We start from the raw sequence: 19,460 nt of genomic DNA, 5'->3' as shown, positions 1-19,460 counted from the left end.
TTCAGTAGTCTGCCACCTTGGCATAAATTTGCATTATGAGCTTAGTTTAGACAAGTAACTATTTCAAGGAGATAACTTGGAAATGGAGAACTTTTCCTTCTTCCTCTTTCCATCAACCTGACCCCCTCCCTCCACTTTTTATCTTTTTTATATTTCAACTAAGATTTCTTTAAAAACAAGGATTTCACCCCTTTTAAGGTCAGGTGGGGTGGTGGAAACCACTGGTTTAGTCTAAGTAACTTGTGTTTAGGTTTTAGCAGGAAGAAGTATCTATCCTGGTCTAGCTCTCAGTACAGTGTTAGAGATGTTTTTTCTATGAAAATTCTAGATTTGCATTCACAGTATAACTGATGCAGTAGTTGTCATTCTGGTATATGTTCAAATTTCAGTTCCCAAATATTAGAAAGTAGCAGGGTTATGCCTGCAGGTGATGGAAACTAGGACACACCATCATATTTACTGGCATGTTAAATTAGCACCATATGTTCTTATTAGGAACTTGAAACATACAAGAATGCACGTAAAAATATGAAGAATTTGTATACTGGAAAATGCCACGCTAGATCCATACTTGGAGTCGTTTAAAATATCTGTAGAAGTTTGATTTGGAGGCTTTTTTTTTTCTGCTGGCTTGATTATCTGTGCCTAGTCAAAGGTTTGATTGGGTTTTATGGGGGTTATTATTGTTGTTTTGTTTTTACTTTCTGATGGCACAGTTATAAATACTTTTCTTCTGCCCCTAAAAACAGGGACTAAATGATGCCATCCTTGATATGGTGGCTTTGCAGAGGGACTGCGATACACAGATAAGCCCCATTGACTATTGGTACATTAGGTCCTGCAAATCTTGCCTTAAGCCTGCTAAACTAGTCCTCTCATCTGTTGGGTTCCCCTCCATCTTCCTGACCCAGATGAGCCCGAGTACAGCCCCTGACTAGATCCAAGCCTTTTTTTTTGGCAGAGCTCTGGTTTCATAAATGATTATAATTACGTTTCTCAGTTAATGACCTCTTTGCCTAAATGAAGTTCACAGTCATTGATGTTGTATCATCATCCTTGTACAGTCCTCTTATACAGATTCAGCTTGTAGATATTTCCTCGTGAGATAGGTTCTCTCGGCCTTTATTTACACTCTTTGTACTTGGTGTAAAGGAGTACTTTTGCTTTTCGTATTTGGTGAGAAAAGAGGTACATGTATTTGATCAGTCTTACGTATTGTTATAATTTATATGGTTTTAAGTCATCATGGCTACAGATCTCAGATTTTCATTTCAGCCACCTGACTCTTGCTTTCTGAGGAAGGAATTGCTTTCTGAGTGGGAATTTGGCCGGGATTATTGGTAAAACTTTAATGTTTTGGCCCTAATTAGTAGGTGTGGGTATAATTTGCAGATTGATAAGGAGGGTGGCTGAATTATTCAACAGTGAATTTAAATCATTCTCAAAAATCAATAATTTTAAGTCTAGTTCATCAGGTAGCATATGCTTAACCAAAAGTTACTTAACTTCAGTTAATAAATCGCAGACGTTAACTCCATTATTAATGGGTTTGAGCTTTCCCCAAAATCTTTTAGAATTTACAAAATGTTTTACTCTTTCCATACAGTGTTTTTGATTAATGAAACGATGGGCCAACGCCACTTTCAGAATAACTGTATCTCCCTGACAAATTCCTATTCTTCCTATTAGTCTCAATTCACAAGAATAATTATTTTTCATAAAATTCCCCATCTTCCCTTACTTATTCACTTCACTTCTTCTCTGTCCCACTACCCAGTGGGTCTACCAGAACTTTTGGTTGCAAGTAACATGAACCAAAACTTAAGCAAAAATGATCATGTGTTTTTGTTCTTGTTCATGAAAAGTTTGGGGGAGGGATGGTTCAAGGGGGCTATCTTTCAGGCACAGCTAGATTGAGGACCTTAAGCAGTATCAACAGGAGTGTTTCCCTTTCTGTGCTTTTCACATCGTCACTGTCCGCCCTGTTTGGGGCACATGTCCAGGTTTGTACTAACCAGTGTCTGCAGAGATAGAACACTAATTGGTTAACCTGTGTCGTATGCACGGTGGAGGAAGGGCCTCTTAACTGACAGCACCTCCACTGCGGCAGGAGTGGCTCCAAGAGGAAGTTGGGCAGGGAGAAGCAAGCATCTTTACTCCAGTGACCCAGTGCCTGCTGTATACCCCAGAAGCGATGGACTGTTGAAGGGGAAGAGCTGTGTCCTGTTCAGCTTTCTGTTTCTAGCACATTAATCGGCAGGGTGCTCCAAAAATGATTGATGAACAGTGGTTTCATTCTATTAATTTGGATGTTTTTCCCTTTTTTATGCCATGAGCTGAGAAGTTTATGGTTTGGCTGAAGGGAGCTCTCTCCTTGGTATTGGGAAATGGTGCTGACCTTGTCAGAATGGCCATCCTGATAGCCAGGGAGGCTCAAGAGAAAGGTTTAGCCACTGGGGACAAATGTGGAAAGTAATCCCACCCTTCTGCATTCCTTTCAGTGCCCATCTCTAGACAGTTTCTGACATTATTGTAAGACATCTTCCTCCCTAAGAGTAATGATTGTAAGAATTTGTTTTCATCTCTTCCTATTCAAAAGTGAGGAACACCCCTTAATCTCAGGCAGTCAACTTCCTGTTTACTCTGTCCTTACCCCTCAGTTAACAGAGTAAATAGAAAGGTATGGGCCCCAAGAATCAGACAGATAACATCAATGAACCCTGAAGGCAGCTGTTGATTTGAAGTTGTTTCTTAACAGCAGGTGATGGGCTGAAAAAAAACAACAACATAGGGCCCTTGAGTTCTTTTTCTTATCACCCATGATTCTAACATTAACTGGTAAGAATTTGTTGGAGACTTTCTTACAAGGAACGTTTGGCTTGTTACAGTCATAGAAAAGCTTAAGAAATAGACACAGGAAATGGAGGATGGGAGTAGGAGGGAGCCTTCTTTGCTTATTATATTCCTATACTACATACCTGCTTTATATACTGAGAGAAGTGTTTTATTTAATAAGCGAAAAACCAGAAGAATCTCTAAGTGCTTTTGAGGATGCCAACACATATGAATGTGTTATTCTAGCTCCAGATGGACAAAATCTTGGAAATGGCCTCCGCAGAGGGTACCTCCATCTGGGGAAAGGGGCAGATGATAGAATTCCCAAGGTCATTAGAAATGTCAGAAATCTGCTTATGAAGACAGTTATAACCTTAATTCAGAATATTCTACATTTTTCAATGTAAACTTTTTCTCTTTTTTTTTCTTGGCCGCACTGCACGGCATGCGGGATCTTAGTTCCCCAACCAGGGATCGAACCCGCACCCCCTGCAGCAGAAACGTGGATTCTTAACTACTGGACTGCCAGGGAAGTCCTGGTGTAAACTTTAACTTGGATTCCTCCTAGCTAATCATAGAACAAATAACTTTTTTGTAGCATTTTCCAATAAGCAATGTAACTTTTATTTATAAACCTGTTTACTTCAACTCAAATAAGTAAACTCAAGATTTATTCTATTGCTGAAGTATCACCTTCTATAAATAAGCTTTTCGTAACTAAGCTCCCTTAGAGCATATTCTTTCTTTTTCAGAAACGTAGGTGGATAAATTGGGTACAACGAAGCAGCGAGGTGCTTCACTTGGAGGTCTTGAAACAACTTTGTTAGCTGTGGGTGGGCACTTGGAACACCTGGTATTTTCCATAGGAAACTGGGTTTTCCTTTATCCTGAGCTGCAGTTTGGCTCCCTAGGATGTTTTCTGTAGGGGGCGGGGGAGGCGGCATTTCCAAATCTGTGTGTGTGTGTGTTTTGCTGTGCTCATCCAGGAGGCAGGGAAAGCCAGAAAGGGCTGCCTCTGGGGTACGTCTGTGCTCTGAAGTGAAACAGGATTCACATGGGATGTTCCAGAAGAACTGGATTTTGGCCCGTGGAGAGTTGATAAAATGAATGGAGAAACAAAATGTCTCTTTTCAGAATTGGGTGTTTATGGACATTCATTTTGATGCCTGGTCTCTTCAGAATTAGCCTGTAACACTTCCTGTATTTCTGGAACACTTTTCTTGTATTTCTGAAACATTTTTCTATCAGGTGGTTCTCTCTAAATGACCTAGTTTGTGCGAACCTAGATTTTTCTTTTTAATCAGTTTATTAAGCAACTGATTTTTTTTAAACCATCAAAAAGATGGTTCAGAACAATTTAGGAATAAAATTTCCACAAGGAATAATGGATTTGGCCTTGAACGCACACTAATTTGTATCAGAACTGACTTCTGTTAGCTAAATGATACACAGATTATTAGATGGCAGAGTGCAGAGGACACCATAGTCATGCTTCATAACTAGGAGTTCCATCCTGAGGATGTGTTTTGCAGTGAACTGCATTCATCTTTTGGCCTCAGGTACACTAAGTTCTGGTAACATATTGAGATTTAGAATTTCTAGAAGTTGCTGGGACATTTTGGTAGGCTTCATTTTTTTTCCATTTTTCATAGTTAATATTGATGTTTGGATTTGAATAATAAGTGAGGTAACATGATATCTTATTACATGTGTATTAGTTGACTTTATGATTGTGGTTTACAGATGGTAGTGGTATTATAGATTGACAGCCTTGATTAATTAGAAAACCAGATTTTCATGTATTGAATACTAAATTTTAAATCCAGATGCATTGGCTTTTGTTTCTGCCTGTTTTTGATTTTTAGAACTACTTTATATCCTGCAAAATTTATTTGGATTATTAAGTCGATGATTAGTTTTTACACTATTTTGTAGGAAACATTTATGGTCACATTGGAAGCCATACAAATTCTCAGCTGCCCAAGTTTTATTAATTTTATTTTCTTAACCATTGTTTTTAAGGAACTTGGGAAAGTGGGTCTAAATTTCTACTTTAATGTATTGGGTCATTTAAATAATTTTTCAATTCCCTCATACACACATAAGCTTTTCATTTTTCAAAAGGGACCCCCCCCCCCCCCGCCAAAGTCTGTAACAGTTATTATTTGCTCTGGTGCTGAGTGCCCAGCTTTCCCCATCTCAGCATTCATTCCGTGGCATTAGTGAGTGCCTTTGTCCAGGTGTGGTGCTGGCTGGGGGGCAAGTTACACAGCCATTCTTGTCTTTCGTTTGGGTGGTGTGCAGAAACTTACGGTTACCACAGCAATACGAAGGGTAGCTCCCAGACAACAGAAACATTTCCCCTGGCACTCAAAATGTGGTAATGATGCTGAAATGGTGAACATTTTTCTGTTTTCAGAGGTTCAGCATCACAAGGAGAAAAGCACTCACACTTGATTTTGAAGTAATCGGTTGGTATATAAACCTCATTCTCAACTTTAAATAAGCTCATCACCAAACTAGTTTTTTAAAAGTCTAATCAGAATTGTGCCACATTAGATTCATGTTACCTGTGATATAAAATGTCCTGTTAAAAATAGAAAAGATCAGAGAGTACTTATTTTGCCTGCCTGCTCTAAGTATTCAGAACATGCTGGATAAGGATATCTATTCACCTTTTTTGTCAGACTGGGCCAGGGTTTGTGATCCTACCATCAGTGGAATTAGTAAATATCACAAGTTGTACATGTTTTGACTTGACTTAAATTTTTTTTTCCAATAGAAACTATGTTCCAACTTCCTGTCAACAATCTTGGCAGTTTAAGAAAAGCCCGGAAAACTGTGAAAAAAATACTTAGTGACATTGGGTTGGAATACTGTAAAGAACACATAGAAGTAAGTAGCATGTCATTTTTTAAATTTTAACATGACTCAGCTTCTGATCCATTACTTTGTGTCAGTGGCCAGGATCGTTAATTCTTTGGGGTGATTCTGTATTTTAACTGCAGCGTTAGCTTTGCCTGAGCTTTCTCAAGTAGCCTAACTTGTTCCCTTCTCCCTAAAATGGGCTTTTTCATCTTTGCATCCTGGAGCAAAAGCAGTTACCGCTGAGGACGTACCACATCAGTCATTTTTTACTAGGTGCTTTAAAATGGTCTCTAAATTCAAATCCTTAAAACAACCCCTAGGGGATATAGGAATTCTTATCTCCAATTTACAGATGAGGAACCAGTAAAGAAATAGGTCCACCTCACAGCTGAGCATGTGGCAGGGCCTGTCTGTGAGACTCCAGAGCCTGTTCTCATTCTCATGTGCCTGAATGTTCTGATTGACCTTCTGATTGTTGAGGCGTGGTGGTTTGGGTGCTTGTTGTCTCTTTCCTTGGGATTTGAGCATTTGTTGGCCCTTTTGACCCATCGTAGACTATTATAATCTTCCCCTAGGTAACAGTTTGGACTTCACAAACTGTTTTTCTAGCCTTTTTATTCTGTGAGCTTTATTAACAGCCCTGTGGGATAGCCAGTGTAGTGGTCTCCTCTTCTAGATCTCATTACTCCAGGTCTTGTGGTTAGTTGATCAACAACCTCTGATTGGAAAGAAATGTTTAAAGCTATTTTCCCCACTAGCCTTTTAAGTTCCAGCTGGCCAGGGACCTTAACTACCTTGTCCATCTTTGTATCCTCAGCACTTAGCACAGTGCTGGGCACGTAATAGGCACTCAGTAAATGTTTGGATGGAATTGAAAGTAAAAAAGCAATTTCCTTCATGCAACAGGTTTTCTTTTCCTGGTTCCTGTTAATCCTACTTTAGGGGTATATCATGAAGACTGAAGCTTCTCAAAATTGGATTTCTCTAGTTATGTCGTCCCTGGTGTGGCAGTTCAGTCCCTCAGTTTCAGGTAGATCTGCCTGATGAAACAGTCCATTTACTTCCCATGCAGTGGGGTGATCTTCACAAGAATAAATAATGCAAATGTTAAAGGTACCTTTTCTATCCTGCATTTGATTTGTTCCTCCCATTACTGCACCCACTACATACTCTGGAATATATGTGTACTTGATTTTCCACACTGAACTGTGACCCTTTTAGGAACAAGAGGAATTTTACCACAAAACTCTTTATGTTCCTGTCTCAGGGTGGAGGGGATCAGATTTTTACACAAGAGTGTAAATTTAACATAATACTACTTGCTTTCTTTGAATAGCTTTCCTCCTTTTGGGGTTCAGAAATCCTGAGTTTTCGTTCCAGTCCAATCCCACCCCACCCCCATCTCCCACAAAAGACTTTTCTTGCACAGAACCAGAATATCTCATCTGTAGCACTATAAGTGAATGTTGCTCTCTTACACTCCATTCTAATATTACAACTGATGAGTTATATAGTACTCTTATGAAGGGTGCTTTGGTATTAATATGTGGCTGAATTTTTTACTTACTTAGTTAGAACTTACAGTGGTTTCTTTGGAAACCTGGTGACCATTAGGGGAATGTTTAGTTGATATAAAAAGTTCAGTGTAACATCCGTATGCCTTTTTGTATTTCCTAGAGCTTTATCGATCCTAGTTTAGTTCTCGGTGGTGTCGATTTTCCTATGCATCTCCCCAACCCTAGTTAGAGATAGGATTTATATGTAAAGTTGAGCTAGAGTTGATACGTTTTTGAAACTTCTTTCACTGTTTTCTAGGATTTTAAACAGTTTGAACCTAATGACTTTTATTTGAAAAACACTACATGGGAGGATGTAGGACTGTGGGACCCTTCACTTACAAAAAACCAGGTAAGTGGCACAGGAGACTTCCCCAAAAGGCAGCATCCTCCCTTTTCAGTTCTACATTTTTCATGGTATTGCATTGTTGTAGGCAACAACCTAACATGGGAAGTGCTGAAACTGATTGTTTCATATATTCCTAAGAGGTAGGGAAAATTAGGAAGAACTTTTGGTCTTTTTTTTGTCATTGTACTGAAACTTCAAGTGTAAGAAGAATAGGAAAGTTTGTTACTTAAAAGTTGTGAAGCCCACTGTATACCAGCATTCCCCTCTCCTCCCCTAACCCCTGTCAAAAGTTTTTTGGTTCTAATTCTAAAATGTTCCCTCCAGCATTCTGTTCATCTAGGGTATCCATCATTTTTCTGTGTTGCAATCCTTGTTTTTTTCTAGAGAAGGGAAGACAGGGCTCTTGCTTCCATTTACGTTTTCTTACTCATCTGTGTTGTCACCCAACCTCTCCGGGTAGCCTAAGCCAGCACATGGGGGATGGGACAGATGGCTCTGTAGGATGGCAGAGTGATGCAGCTTAATTTTTACAAATTGGAATTAAAAACAGTATTAGGTAACCAAGGGCACCAGCTATGCCGGCAAATATCAATAGGTGATGATAAAACAAAAATGAAGTTATAGGTGATTTTTTTTCCACAGGGAGAAGTGATTATCAATTCAAACTGTACCACTATTTATTTCAAGTGATTGTAGTAATTCAGGATTATTGATCTGTTCATCTGTTGGAACATACTTGGCAGGGAATCAGTACTTTTAAAATCCACCTCAGAAATTTGATAATATAGTCATATGTTTCTTTCTTAGAAATACCCCAAGAAAGGGTATTAACCAGCAGTCTTAAAATATGAAAGCTTTCCAGTGGGACACATCACTTAGTTAAATTCAGTTTTACAAATACTAAAAAAGGGTTGAGCTTTAAGGAAAAACAGAGTATTTCATTTTGGTATCTGAAACAAGGTAGTATCTGAAACAAGGTAGGTTTCTTAGGTTTACTAGGGGTAAACCTAAGAATTGGTATCTGAAACAAGGTAGGTTTCTTAGGTTTACTAGGGGAAAAAAGATCACCTCTCACCAAACTTGTGTTTCACCTATCTTCAAAGGACCAACTGCACAGATGTTAATGAGCATGGTTCTGTAAGTTGCTCTTTGATACCAGTATATTCTGCAATGCTTTACGTTTTTATTGGCTTTTTAACACCTTGCTTTCCTCACAGTCTGTAGGAAATTTTTATTTAATTTCTTAATTTGAATCAAAGCAGCTGTCACTTCATTACTTCTTTTGAAGCTGCTCTTGCTTAAGAAGGAACAGCATGGCTTGTAGAAGAAAGCCGACTTTTCAAATCATTAGTTTTTTGATCTCAGTGAAAACTGAATACTATACTCTACTTTGATCAGAGGGGGGAAATGTTTGAGATTTTTGAAGATGAGCCTTTTTCTCTATGAAAATTTTTCCATGATGGGGAGGATCAAAGGTGTGTCTTTATATCATATGCCTAATTGCACTACAGCACTCTGGGCCCTGAGTTTTACTATATAGTGAATCTGAAGCCTTCAGCAACTTACCAGTTCACAGAGTAATTGTAGTGATTTCACCTAGCTTCTTATTATCCTTTCTAACTAAAATGTTTATCTTGAAGCCATTTGTCTTTGGTTTCTCTAAAACTAATGAGCACATGTGACTCTGGTCTTTTCTAAAAACACTGAGGAAGAACTTTGAATGGAGTTTTTATTTACACTGTGATGCCAAAACAAGTGTTTAGTTTAAAACAGCTTTCTCATTTGAATATTTTATCAATTTATTTTGCATTTTGCAAAAGGAAAAAATGATACTCAAATCTCAGTGCATTAGAGTTTCAGTTCTAGAAATAGCGTTATGTCTCTTAAAGACTGTCGGTGGGGGGCTTCCCTGGTGGCGCAGTGGTTGAGAGTCCGCCTGCCGATGCAGGGGACACGGGTTCGTGCCCCGGTCCGGGAGGATCCCACATGCCGTGGAGCGGCTGGGCCCGTGAGCCATGGCCGCTGGGCCTGCGTGTCCGGAGCCTCTGCTCCGCAGCGGGAGAGGCCACAATGGTCAGAGGCCCACGTAACGCAAAAAAAAAAAAAAAAAAAAAAAAAAAAAAGACTGTCTGGGGGAAAATAGCCTAAAACCTGTTACTGCTTATCTGAAGTGGCATTCTGATTCCAGTTTTTGTCTTTTCTTTAGGACTATCGGACAAAACCTTTTTGCTGCAGTGCTTGCCCATTTTCTTCAAAATTTTTCTCTGCCTACAAAAGTCATTTCCGGAATGTCCATAGTGAAGACTTTGAAAATAGGATTCTCCTTAATTGCCCCTACTGTACCTTCAATGCAGACAAAAAGACTTTGGAAACACACATTAAAATATTTCATGCTCCAAACGCCAGCGCACCAAGTAGCAGCCTCAGCACTTTCAAAGATAAAAGCAAAAGCGATGGCCTTAAACCTAAGCAGGCTGACAGTGTAGAGCAAGCTGTTTATTACTGTAAGAAGTGCACTTACCGAGATCCTCTTTATGAAATAGTTAGGAAGCACATTTACAGGGAACATTTTCAGCATGTGGCAGCACCTTACATAGCAAAGGCAGGAGAAAAATCACTCAATGGTGCAGTCCCCTTAGGCACAAATGCCCGGGAAGAAAGTAGTATCCACTGCAAGCGATGCCTTTTCATGCCAAAGTCCTACGAAGCTTTGGTACAGCATGTCATTGAAGACCATGAACGCATAGGCTATCAGGTCACTGCCATGATTGGGCACACAAATGTTGTGGTTCCCCGATCCAAACCCTTGATGCTGATTGCTCCCAAACCTCAAGACAAGAAGGGCATGGGACTCCAATCAAGAATTGGTTCCCTCGCTTCTGGAAACGTCCGGTCTTTACCATCACAGCAGATGGTGAATCGACTCTCAATACCAAAGCCTAACTTAAATTCTACAGGAGTCAACATGATGTCCAATGTTCACCTACAGCAGAACAACTACGGAGTCAAATCTGTAGGCCAGGGCTATGGCGTTGGTCAGTCAGTGAGACTGGGTCTAGGTGGCAACGCACCAGTTTCCATCCCTCAACAGTCTCAGTCTGTGAAGCAGTTACTTCCAAGTGGAAATGGAAGATCTTACGGACTTGGGTCAGAGCAGAGGACCCAGGCACCAGCAAGATACTCGCTGCAGTCTCCAAATGCTTCGTCTCTCTCATCGGGCCCGTTAAAGTCTCCTTCCCTCTCCCAGTCACAGGCATCCAGAGTATTAGGTCAGTCCAGTTCCAAACCTACTGCAGCTGCCACTGGCCCTCCCCCACCCAATACTTCCTCAACTCAGAAGTGGAAAATATGCACAATCTGTAATGAGCTTTTTCCTGAAAATGTCTATAGTGTGCACTTCGAAAAAGAACATAAAGCTGAGAAAGTCCCAGCAGTAGCCAACTACATTATGAAAATACACAATTTTACTAGCAAATGCCTCTACTGTAATCGCTATTTGCCCACAGACACTCTGCTCAACCACATGTTAATTCATGGTCTGTCTTGTCCATATTGCCGTTCAACTTTCAATGATGTGGAAAAGATGGCGGCACACATGCGGATGGTTCACATTGACGAAGAGATGGGACCTAAAACAGACTCTACTCTGAGTTTTGATTTGACATTGCAGCAGGGCAGTCACACTAACATCCATCTCCTTGTAACTACGTACAACCTGAGAGACGCCCCTGCGGAATCTGTTGCTTACCATGCCCAGAATAACCCTCCAGTCCCTCCAAAGCCTCAGCCCAAAGTTCAGGAAAAGGCAGATGTTCCTGTGAAAAGTTCACCTCAAGCTGCAGTGCCCTATAAAAAGGATGTCGGGAAAACCCTTTGCCCTCTTTGCTTTTCAATCCTAAAAGGACCCATATCTGATGCACTTGCACATCACTTAAGAGAGAGGCACCAGGTTATTCAGACGGTTCACCCAGTGGAGAAAAAGCTCACCTACAAATGCATCCACTGCCTTGGCGTGTATACGAGCAACATGACCGCCTCGACTATCACTCTGCATCTGGTCCACTGCAGGGGTGTTGGAAAGACCCAGAATGGCCAAGATAAGACAAATGCACCCTCTCGGCTTAACCAGTCACCAGGCCTGGCACCTGTGAAGCGCACTTATGAGCAAATGGAATTTCCCTTGCTGAAAAAGCGAAAGTTAGATGATGACAGCGATTCGCCCAGCTTCTTTGAAGAGAAGCCTGAGGAGCCTGTTGTTTTAGCTTTGGACCCCAAGGGTCATGAAGATGATTCCTATGAAGCCAGGAAAAGCTTCCTAACAAAATATTTCAACAAGCAGCCCTATCCCACCAGGAGAGAAATTGAGAAGCTGGCGGCCAGTTTATGGTTGTGGAAGAGTGACATTGCTTCCCATTTTAGTAACAAGAGGAAGAAGTGTGTCCGAGACTGTGAAAAGTATAAGCCTGGTGTGTTACTGGGCTTCAACATGAAAGAATTAAACAAAGTTAAGCATGAGATGGATTTTGATGCTGAGTGGCTATTTGAAAATCATGATGAGAAGGATTCCAGAGTCAATGCTAGTAAAACTGCTGACAAAAAGCTCAACCTTGGGAAGGAAGATGACAGTTCCTCAGACAGCTTTGAAAATTTGGAAGAAGAATCCAACGGAAGTGACAGCCCTTTTGACCCTGTTTTTGAAGTTGAGCCTAAAATCCCTAATGATAACCCAGAGGAACACATACAGAAGGTAATTTCTGAGGATGCTTTAGAGTCTGAGAAGCTAGACCAAAAAGAGGAGGATGGTTCAAAATATGAAACTATTCATTTGACTGAGGAACCAACCAAACTAATGCATGACGCCTCTGATAGTGAGGTGGACCAAGATGACGTTGTTGAGTGGAAAGATGCTGCTTCTCCGTCTGAGAGCGGCCCTGGTTCCCAACAGGTGTCAGACTTCGAGGACAACACATGCGAGATGAAAACAGGAACCTGGTCTGATGAGTCTTCCCAGAGTGAAGATGCAAGGAGCAGTAAGCCAGCTGCCAAAAAAAAGGCTACCATGCAAGGTGACAGAGAGCAGTTGAAATGGAAGAATAGTTCCTATGGAAAAGTTGAAGGGTTTTGGTCCAAGGACCAGTCACAATGGAAGAATGCAACTGAAAATGATGAGCGCTTATCCAGCCCACAGATTGAGTGGCAGAATAGCACAATTGACAGTGAGGACGGGGAGCAGTTTGACAACATGACTGATGGAGTAGCCGAGCCCATGCACGGCAGCTTGACCGGAGTTAAACTGAGCAGCCAGCAGGCGTAAGGGCCAGCTTCTCTGGCATTGGTGACAGATGCTGCAGCCTGGAACTCTGTGCTCCTCTCAGTATGATTGCAAAGCTGTATTCTAACTGGTACCGCCTTTTGAGTGCTGGGTCATCAGGCTGTGGGGACATGTGGCCACTCCGATCCACGTGGTTATTTCTAAGTCTATGACACATGATTGGCTGATCTTGCTTTAGAACGTGCTGTGACAGGCACAGTAACTAAATGTGAAAAACCAGTAAGTTGGGGGCTCATGAACGCACACGAGAAAAAGCAGAGGTTTATTTTATCTGCCTTCTCAACATTTCTTTCCCTCTGTAAAATGTTTGGTTGGATGTCCTTGAGAAGCGTTCTCTTGATTCAAACGGTAGTGTAGGGCCAACATACAAGCTACCAGTCCAATGTGTATAGTAGACTTTGGGGAAATTGATTTTTTTTCATGTATTCATTCTGAATAGTTGAAATGTATATTTGTACAGTCTTTTAGACCTATTCAAGTGATGCTTCTGATATTGTTATTGTGTACCCATCATAGATTTGTTTCTTTTTTAGTGTTGCCCTTGCTGTGTTAATAAGCGCTGTATCTAGTTGACCTAGCAAAAGCCTGAAACTACGCTAGTGTGGACTTCGGGACAGACTTAGTTTTTGCACATAACCTTGTACAATCTCGCAACAGAGGCCAGCCACATAAGATATATATCTGGACTCTCTTGTATTATAGAATTTTTCTTGTTCTGAATATCCTTGACATTACAGCTGACAAAAACAAAAACTGGTATTTCAGATGTTTCCTGAAATCTTTTAAGCTAAAAATCACATGCAAGAATTGACTTTGCAGCTACTAATTTTGACACCTTTTAGATCTGTATGAAAGTGTGTTGTGTTGAAGCAGCAAACCAATGACTGCTGCCTTTTGGATATTTAGTTTTATCTTTAGTTAAACACCACCCTGGTGTAGTCATTTATACCATCTAATATATGACACACTGTTGTAGTATGTATAATTTTGTGATCTTTATTTCCCTTTGTATTCATTTTAAGCATCTAAATAAATTGCTGTATTGTGCTTAATGTAAATATTTGCCTTATTACACATTACAGTCCTGTGTGTCCATTATGTCTTGTGCCAGTTGATGCCATGGCTCTCTCATCAGAGATAGAGGTACAGCCACTGAGGAAACTTGTGGAAGACCAAGATTTGCTGCCGTTGGCATAAAGAATGCTTTTTCTCAAGGCACCTGTTGCAAATTCTTTGGTTTGGTTTTTGTCTTTTTCCCTTTTTACTTGCTAAGATAAACATCCTCGAGTTTTTTCAGTTCCCCTTTTGTTAAGGAGCAGAGCCTGCTTATATATGTAAATGTATCGATGATAAAAGGATGTAAACATAAGTTAGCATTCATTTGCAAGCAGAATCTTAATGCCCTGGTGTTCTTTGTCTAAATGAAGTAAATGTTAGTTTTCACCTTATAACGGGAACAATTGTACTAAACAGTCAGCTATTCTCTGCTTTTGTTATGACTCTCTGGACCATCTTGCTGTTAATGAAAAAGGCTTTGGAGATCACACGTTTGGAGGGCTGTCAAGATACAAGGAGCTGGTATGGTGCGTTTACTATGCATGGATTCCCAAGAGCCAACCCCGTACTAAACAGAAAGTTACAAAGAGGCAGAATTAGGCCAATGTTTTTGGCAGTTGGGACAGTGATGGGATGGATGCTCCAATCCGTGCAGAGGCTGGTCAGTCACCTCTCAGGGACATTGGCCTAAAGAGTTCTGAAGTGGCTAGTTTCCATGATTTCTGAGACTCTTCCCAGAAGGTTCATCTTGTTAATGCCTTGGCTACCCAGGAATAAAGGTTTGACCGGCGTTCCCCTACGATGTAAAGTCGTGCCTCTCAAAAAACAATACAGGAGAAAGCACAAAAATAGACTAGAACCTTTAGGGTGTTCGGGGCTGGCACGGAGCTACTTTAACTCCATTATACAGATTATAAATTCTGTGGCCACCAGCTAGCATTTAGGACAGGATGTCCCCAAGTTAAGATGCTACAGATTACCCAATCAGAAAAACCGGCATTGAGAAGGTCTCTTTCCCTTGAGGACAGTAATACCAGCTGCATTTAAGCCATCTCACATTTGTTTTGAAATTAGACTGCCTAATTAAAAGGTAGGAAGAATTTAGCCTGGGCTTATGAGGCCTACATGGAGTACTAGTGAGACTTGTGCAAAATAGTGGGGCGGGGTAGGAGGACATTCCAGGTTGGACATTTGAACAAAGATAGATGAGTATGCTTCCTTGCTGAGGTGGTGTGAATGGGCCTTGTTGGCATGAGAAGAGTTTAGCCACCTAAGAACTGGAAATAAAGAAGATTTCCAAGTAGAAATGTTGCAGAAGCCCTAAAAGTGTCTCAATAAAAGCCATTTTAAAAAAATGCTGTTGCTACTGTTTGCTTTTGGAATAATCTGGAAATAAAAACTGGCATTCTGCCATCTTCTAATTAGAGAAGGTCTATAACTGTAGATTGAATAATCCTGTAGATTTGCTTTTTAACAAGGAAAAACAAAATTCCAGAGAACTTTTTGCCCTTTAAATTGCCTGTGGCCATGAGTCTCAGACTCAGATTGAGTAGCACTATGGTTTCTCTCGCTTTTCAGCACGTTGAAGCATTTTCTTGTCCCATCTTTGGTTCCCTGTCATTGAGCAGTACAGGGTCTTCAGCAAACAGCTCTCTGTCCCCTCTTAAATTCCAAGTAAAAAAAGGATCTGCCTCCTTTTCTCCCCTGTGGCTGTGTTTCTGTCTGCTCGAAATGCCTACCCACTTGGGAAGACGCACAGTACTTCAGGAGGGAACAAAGTAAGTGCCAGACTTGAAAATGCTCCATCAAAGACTGGGAGTGCCCCGCCCAAAACACTTCCCTGGGAGCCATTCAACTTGCTTTTGCCAAGTGAGTACTGCCATATAGAGGGGTGGTTGCCCACGTTGTGGGCTACCAGCACCCAAACCTTGAGATGGGGCTCCCAAATCACCTCTAGGTGATTCTGTGCCACGCGAGCTTGAGAACCACTTAACTTGAGTGATGGAAAAATCTACTTTTCACCAGCGAGATTAGGTAGAGCATACTGAATCTGGATTCCACAGAGCAGCCGGTCAGCCTTCTGCCCCTCCCTTAGGCAATGATCTTTTCAACCCATTGTGACCCTTAACTGCCAACCCACCCTGTAGCTCACTGGCCTGGCACCAGTAGCAGGCAAGTTTCACCAAAGTGTCATGTAGGAACATTTCAAACTCCTAAACCCCCAGAGGACTGAAAACAAGGAAGAGACTGCTCTCACCATTCTGAAATGCATTCCAACATACCAGTTATTAACTGGCCACCATGATGTACGTGGTCTAGGGAAAGACTCAGCTGAGAGAAACTAGACAGTCAAGTTAGAAAAAAAGGTGTTTTCTGCCAACTACTACTAGAAGGCTAGCTCAAAAACGGATCCAAACTTGCACCAAAGCAGGATCACCGTTTGGTAATTCTTTGCATCCTGCTACTTCCCATCAACTTACTCCACTTTAAAAAGTTAACTTTAACATTCACTATAACAAATCCTAGTGGAATTACAGCTTAATGGAGTTGTGTTCAAAAATTGGCATATAAGGCAAAAACTGCATATATCCTGAAAATCCTTAAGTCATGATTTCAAAGTGCTCCAGCTAAGAGGACACAGGAGGGAAAGTCCATAGTCATTTCCAGGACACATTCTCTGGTTTTTTCCACCTTATGTACAATGTTATCAGTATACCTTAGAAAGGTGCAAGGCCATTTAAACCTAAACTGGTTTTTGCAATAAAAATCTTGCTGTACCTTTATAAATGTCTTATTACCAAGTGAAGCAAAATGGATAGCCTAATAAGCAAATTGTTCAACTTTTGGAAACTGATAGAGCAAGAGGCTAGAAATAAAAGGGCTTTTCCAATGCATTTGATGTCAGCGCCATGCTGGCTGCTATCTAGAATGGAGCAGAATGTGACAGCTGTGTACGTGGGGCAGCCATCTGGGAATCTAAAAATTAAAAGACCTTGCCTTGGGGACCATTGGCGAAAAGATCACTGCACGACTTGCTGGTGGCTGCAACTGCTGGCACACAGCTCTACGGGCTTCCCCCGGAAGAGGACTCCGAGAGAGGCTTAAACACAGAGCCCTCCAAGGAGGGGACCTCCAGGCCAGGGGTGAGATTACACCTTTCCTAGGAGTTCAACACTGTTCCTGAAAATGCCTGGGGCTCAGCACACATCCCGAGTACATATTTACTCAAGAACTTTCCAAACATCACAGAAGTGTTCCTGGGACTAGTTGTAGGACGTTAGATTCCAAGATAATTTGAGTCCTCAAAACGGTCCTGCCCCAATTCCCTAAACCACCCCCCCACACACACAAAAAGAAGTCCTCTAAAGGGAGTATTAGTACTAGGTTTCAGGTTTCAGGACATGAAGTTTCAGAGAAGCCAACTTGTCCCAAGATTCCAGCTGGCAGAGGGGAGATGCTGACTTGGACCCAGGATATCTGAGTCCACAGCCCCTGGAATTCCCAGCCACACCATCCAGCCTTGATCTTGGCTGAAGACTACCGTCTTAAGAAAGGCTTTCCCTGCTATGAATGCAAAGATGTGAGCCTTGGTTTCTAAACCAACACATCATAGTTTCCCTGGCACAGCGTTTCCCAAACTATACTCGTTCACATTGCCATCTTTGTCACTTTTGCCACATCTGCCTAACAGCTGCTTTACATACTTAGTACGTTTCAACTCCCCTTTTTGAAAGGGAAAACTATCTCTACAAAAAAACAACCAGCATAATTTGCCATTAATGAAGGCATCCCTAAAAACACATACAAAACGTTAGACTAAAAATGTGCCACCTGTCATTGCTTGCTGAGGGCTGTGAGCCTGAGACTTGCTCTGTTTGTTAAAAAGGAAAATCAGAGAGGCCCGGGGCACACGAGCACCAAGATGAGACTCTTTCCTTGGCCCAGACGAGACTGGAAGAATTGGATGTGTCTCCATGGACTCGTGTTACCTGATGCATGCCAGGTGGCACCAAACCATTTGTCAAGAGATGGCTCCGGTTCAGAGTGCTTCCCAGGGAAGGCTTTGCCCAGTCATTACCCAGCTCTTCTTACCTGGCTTTAGACTCCTTTTTATGAAATAGGGCTCTCACTGGCAGTAACGGGAACTCCAACTCAGATTGGGCTTAATAAAGGCGACACACAGGTAACAGCTGTGGCCGAGGAGGGCAGGCTGCTCAGTGATGTCAGCAGGGTGTCAGGTCCTCTGTGCTTCCGTCCTGCCACCCACACGGTCACCATCCTAAGCAGGGACCCTGGTGTTCGTGTTGCTTCCCGTTCACCTGCCCTGAGAGAGGGTTTCCCCTCCCTTACCACAGAGGGAGAGTCCTGAACCTGGAGCTAATTGGACCACTCCAGAACTAGTTTCTGTGGCTGGTAGGCTTAGGCCAGACCTAAGCCTCGGTGAGTCACTGTGAGCTAGGATTACCTCGATGGGCTTAGATCAGGCAATACCCATCTCTGGAGCTGGGGTGCAATCAATTCAACCCAAACCAGAAGCCACCTCAAGCACGATTCTACCCACTACACTCAGGAGGGTGTGAGACATACTGGGGCCTCTACACTCTTCAAAGGAAACCTCCTTGAAAAATCTCTTAACTGCTATTCTTCCAAAGCACGGATTCCCAGACCTGGCTGCGTCTTGAAATCACCTGCGGATTTTTAACACTTAAAGATGCTGGGGACCCTCCCCCAGAGATTCTGATGCAATTGGTCTGAGCTGTGGCCCAGGTGACTCCAATGTGGTTCTCAGGAAAACCTGAGAACCATCGTTCTAAAGACACAAGGACCAAGGCTACAGCGTGAGCCTTCCCCTGATTCATGTATTTGCTACCAGTGGTCTCCTGTTTAAGATCATTTATTCTATTTCTCTCCATTCAACAAACACGCACTTGCCGGACAGCCTAAGAACCCCCATCTCTACACCCAGAGATGCAACTTGTGTGTAGAAAACAATGTTACACGTGTAAGCTAATGCCCTGATGTCTCGCTGGTTCCCCAGGAGCAATGATGAGACCGCGGGCCTACACGGGTCACCCTGGCGGGGTCACCGCTGCAAACAGTCCCAGTCCTGGTGCCAACAAAGGAAAAGCACAAACCTCATCGTCCAGGGCGCTCCCGCTGGTCTCCTCCCTCTCCTGCGCCTCGGGCGTGGCTCCCCCGGAAAAGCCTTGCTGGCGAAACGCTGAATGCTACATTTATGACGGAACTGCTCCCTGGAAGACCCAATGAGAAAGTCCTTCCGGTTGAGGGGCCGACCTCCAGCAGAGTCAGGCTTGCCTGGTTTGGTTCTCTGAGGGAATCATGTGATTATCCAGAGCAAGTACACCTGCCCACTGCAGTCGGCTCCATACTCCTTCCTCCACCTCAGCAGCCCAGGCAGCCAGCAAAGCACACTCCCCAGAAGTCCCCGCAAAGAAGGCAGAAA

At 42.2% G+C, this 19,460-nt stretch overlaps 1 protein-coding gene across 1 annotated transcript in view; it reads left to right on the top strand.

The window, feature by feature from the left end:
* Positions 1-13,998, top strand: part of ADNP (activity dependent neuroprotector homeobox) — a 30,926-nt gene extending 16,928 nt beyond the window's left edge. Inside the window, exons 2-4 of the mRNA XM_065892798.1 lie at positions 5,618-5,730; positions 7,519-7,611; positions 9,815-13,998. Of these exons, the coding sequence (XP_065748870.1) occupies positions 5,623-5,730; positions 7,519-7,611; positions 9,815-12,922 (3,309 nt within the window). The 5' untranslated portion in view covers positions 5,618-5,622 and the 3' untranslated portion in view covers positions 12,923-13,998. The remainder of the gene's footprint in view (positions 1-5,617; positions 5,731-7,518; positions 7,612-9,814) is intronic.
* Positions 13,999-19,460: the final 5,462 nt, after the last annotated feature.

This window comes from Phocoena phocoena, chromosome 15 (genome assembly GCF_963924675.1).
Source record: "Phocoena phocoena chromosome 15, mPhoPho1.1, whole genome shotgun sequence".
Lineage (NCBI taxonomy): Eukaryota > Metazoa > Chordata > Mammalia > Artiodactyla > Phocoenidae > Phocoena > Phocoena phocoena.
The sequence above is the reverse complement of the archived record's forward strand: the minus strand, read 5'-3'. Positions and strand labels throughout refer to the sequence as shown.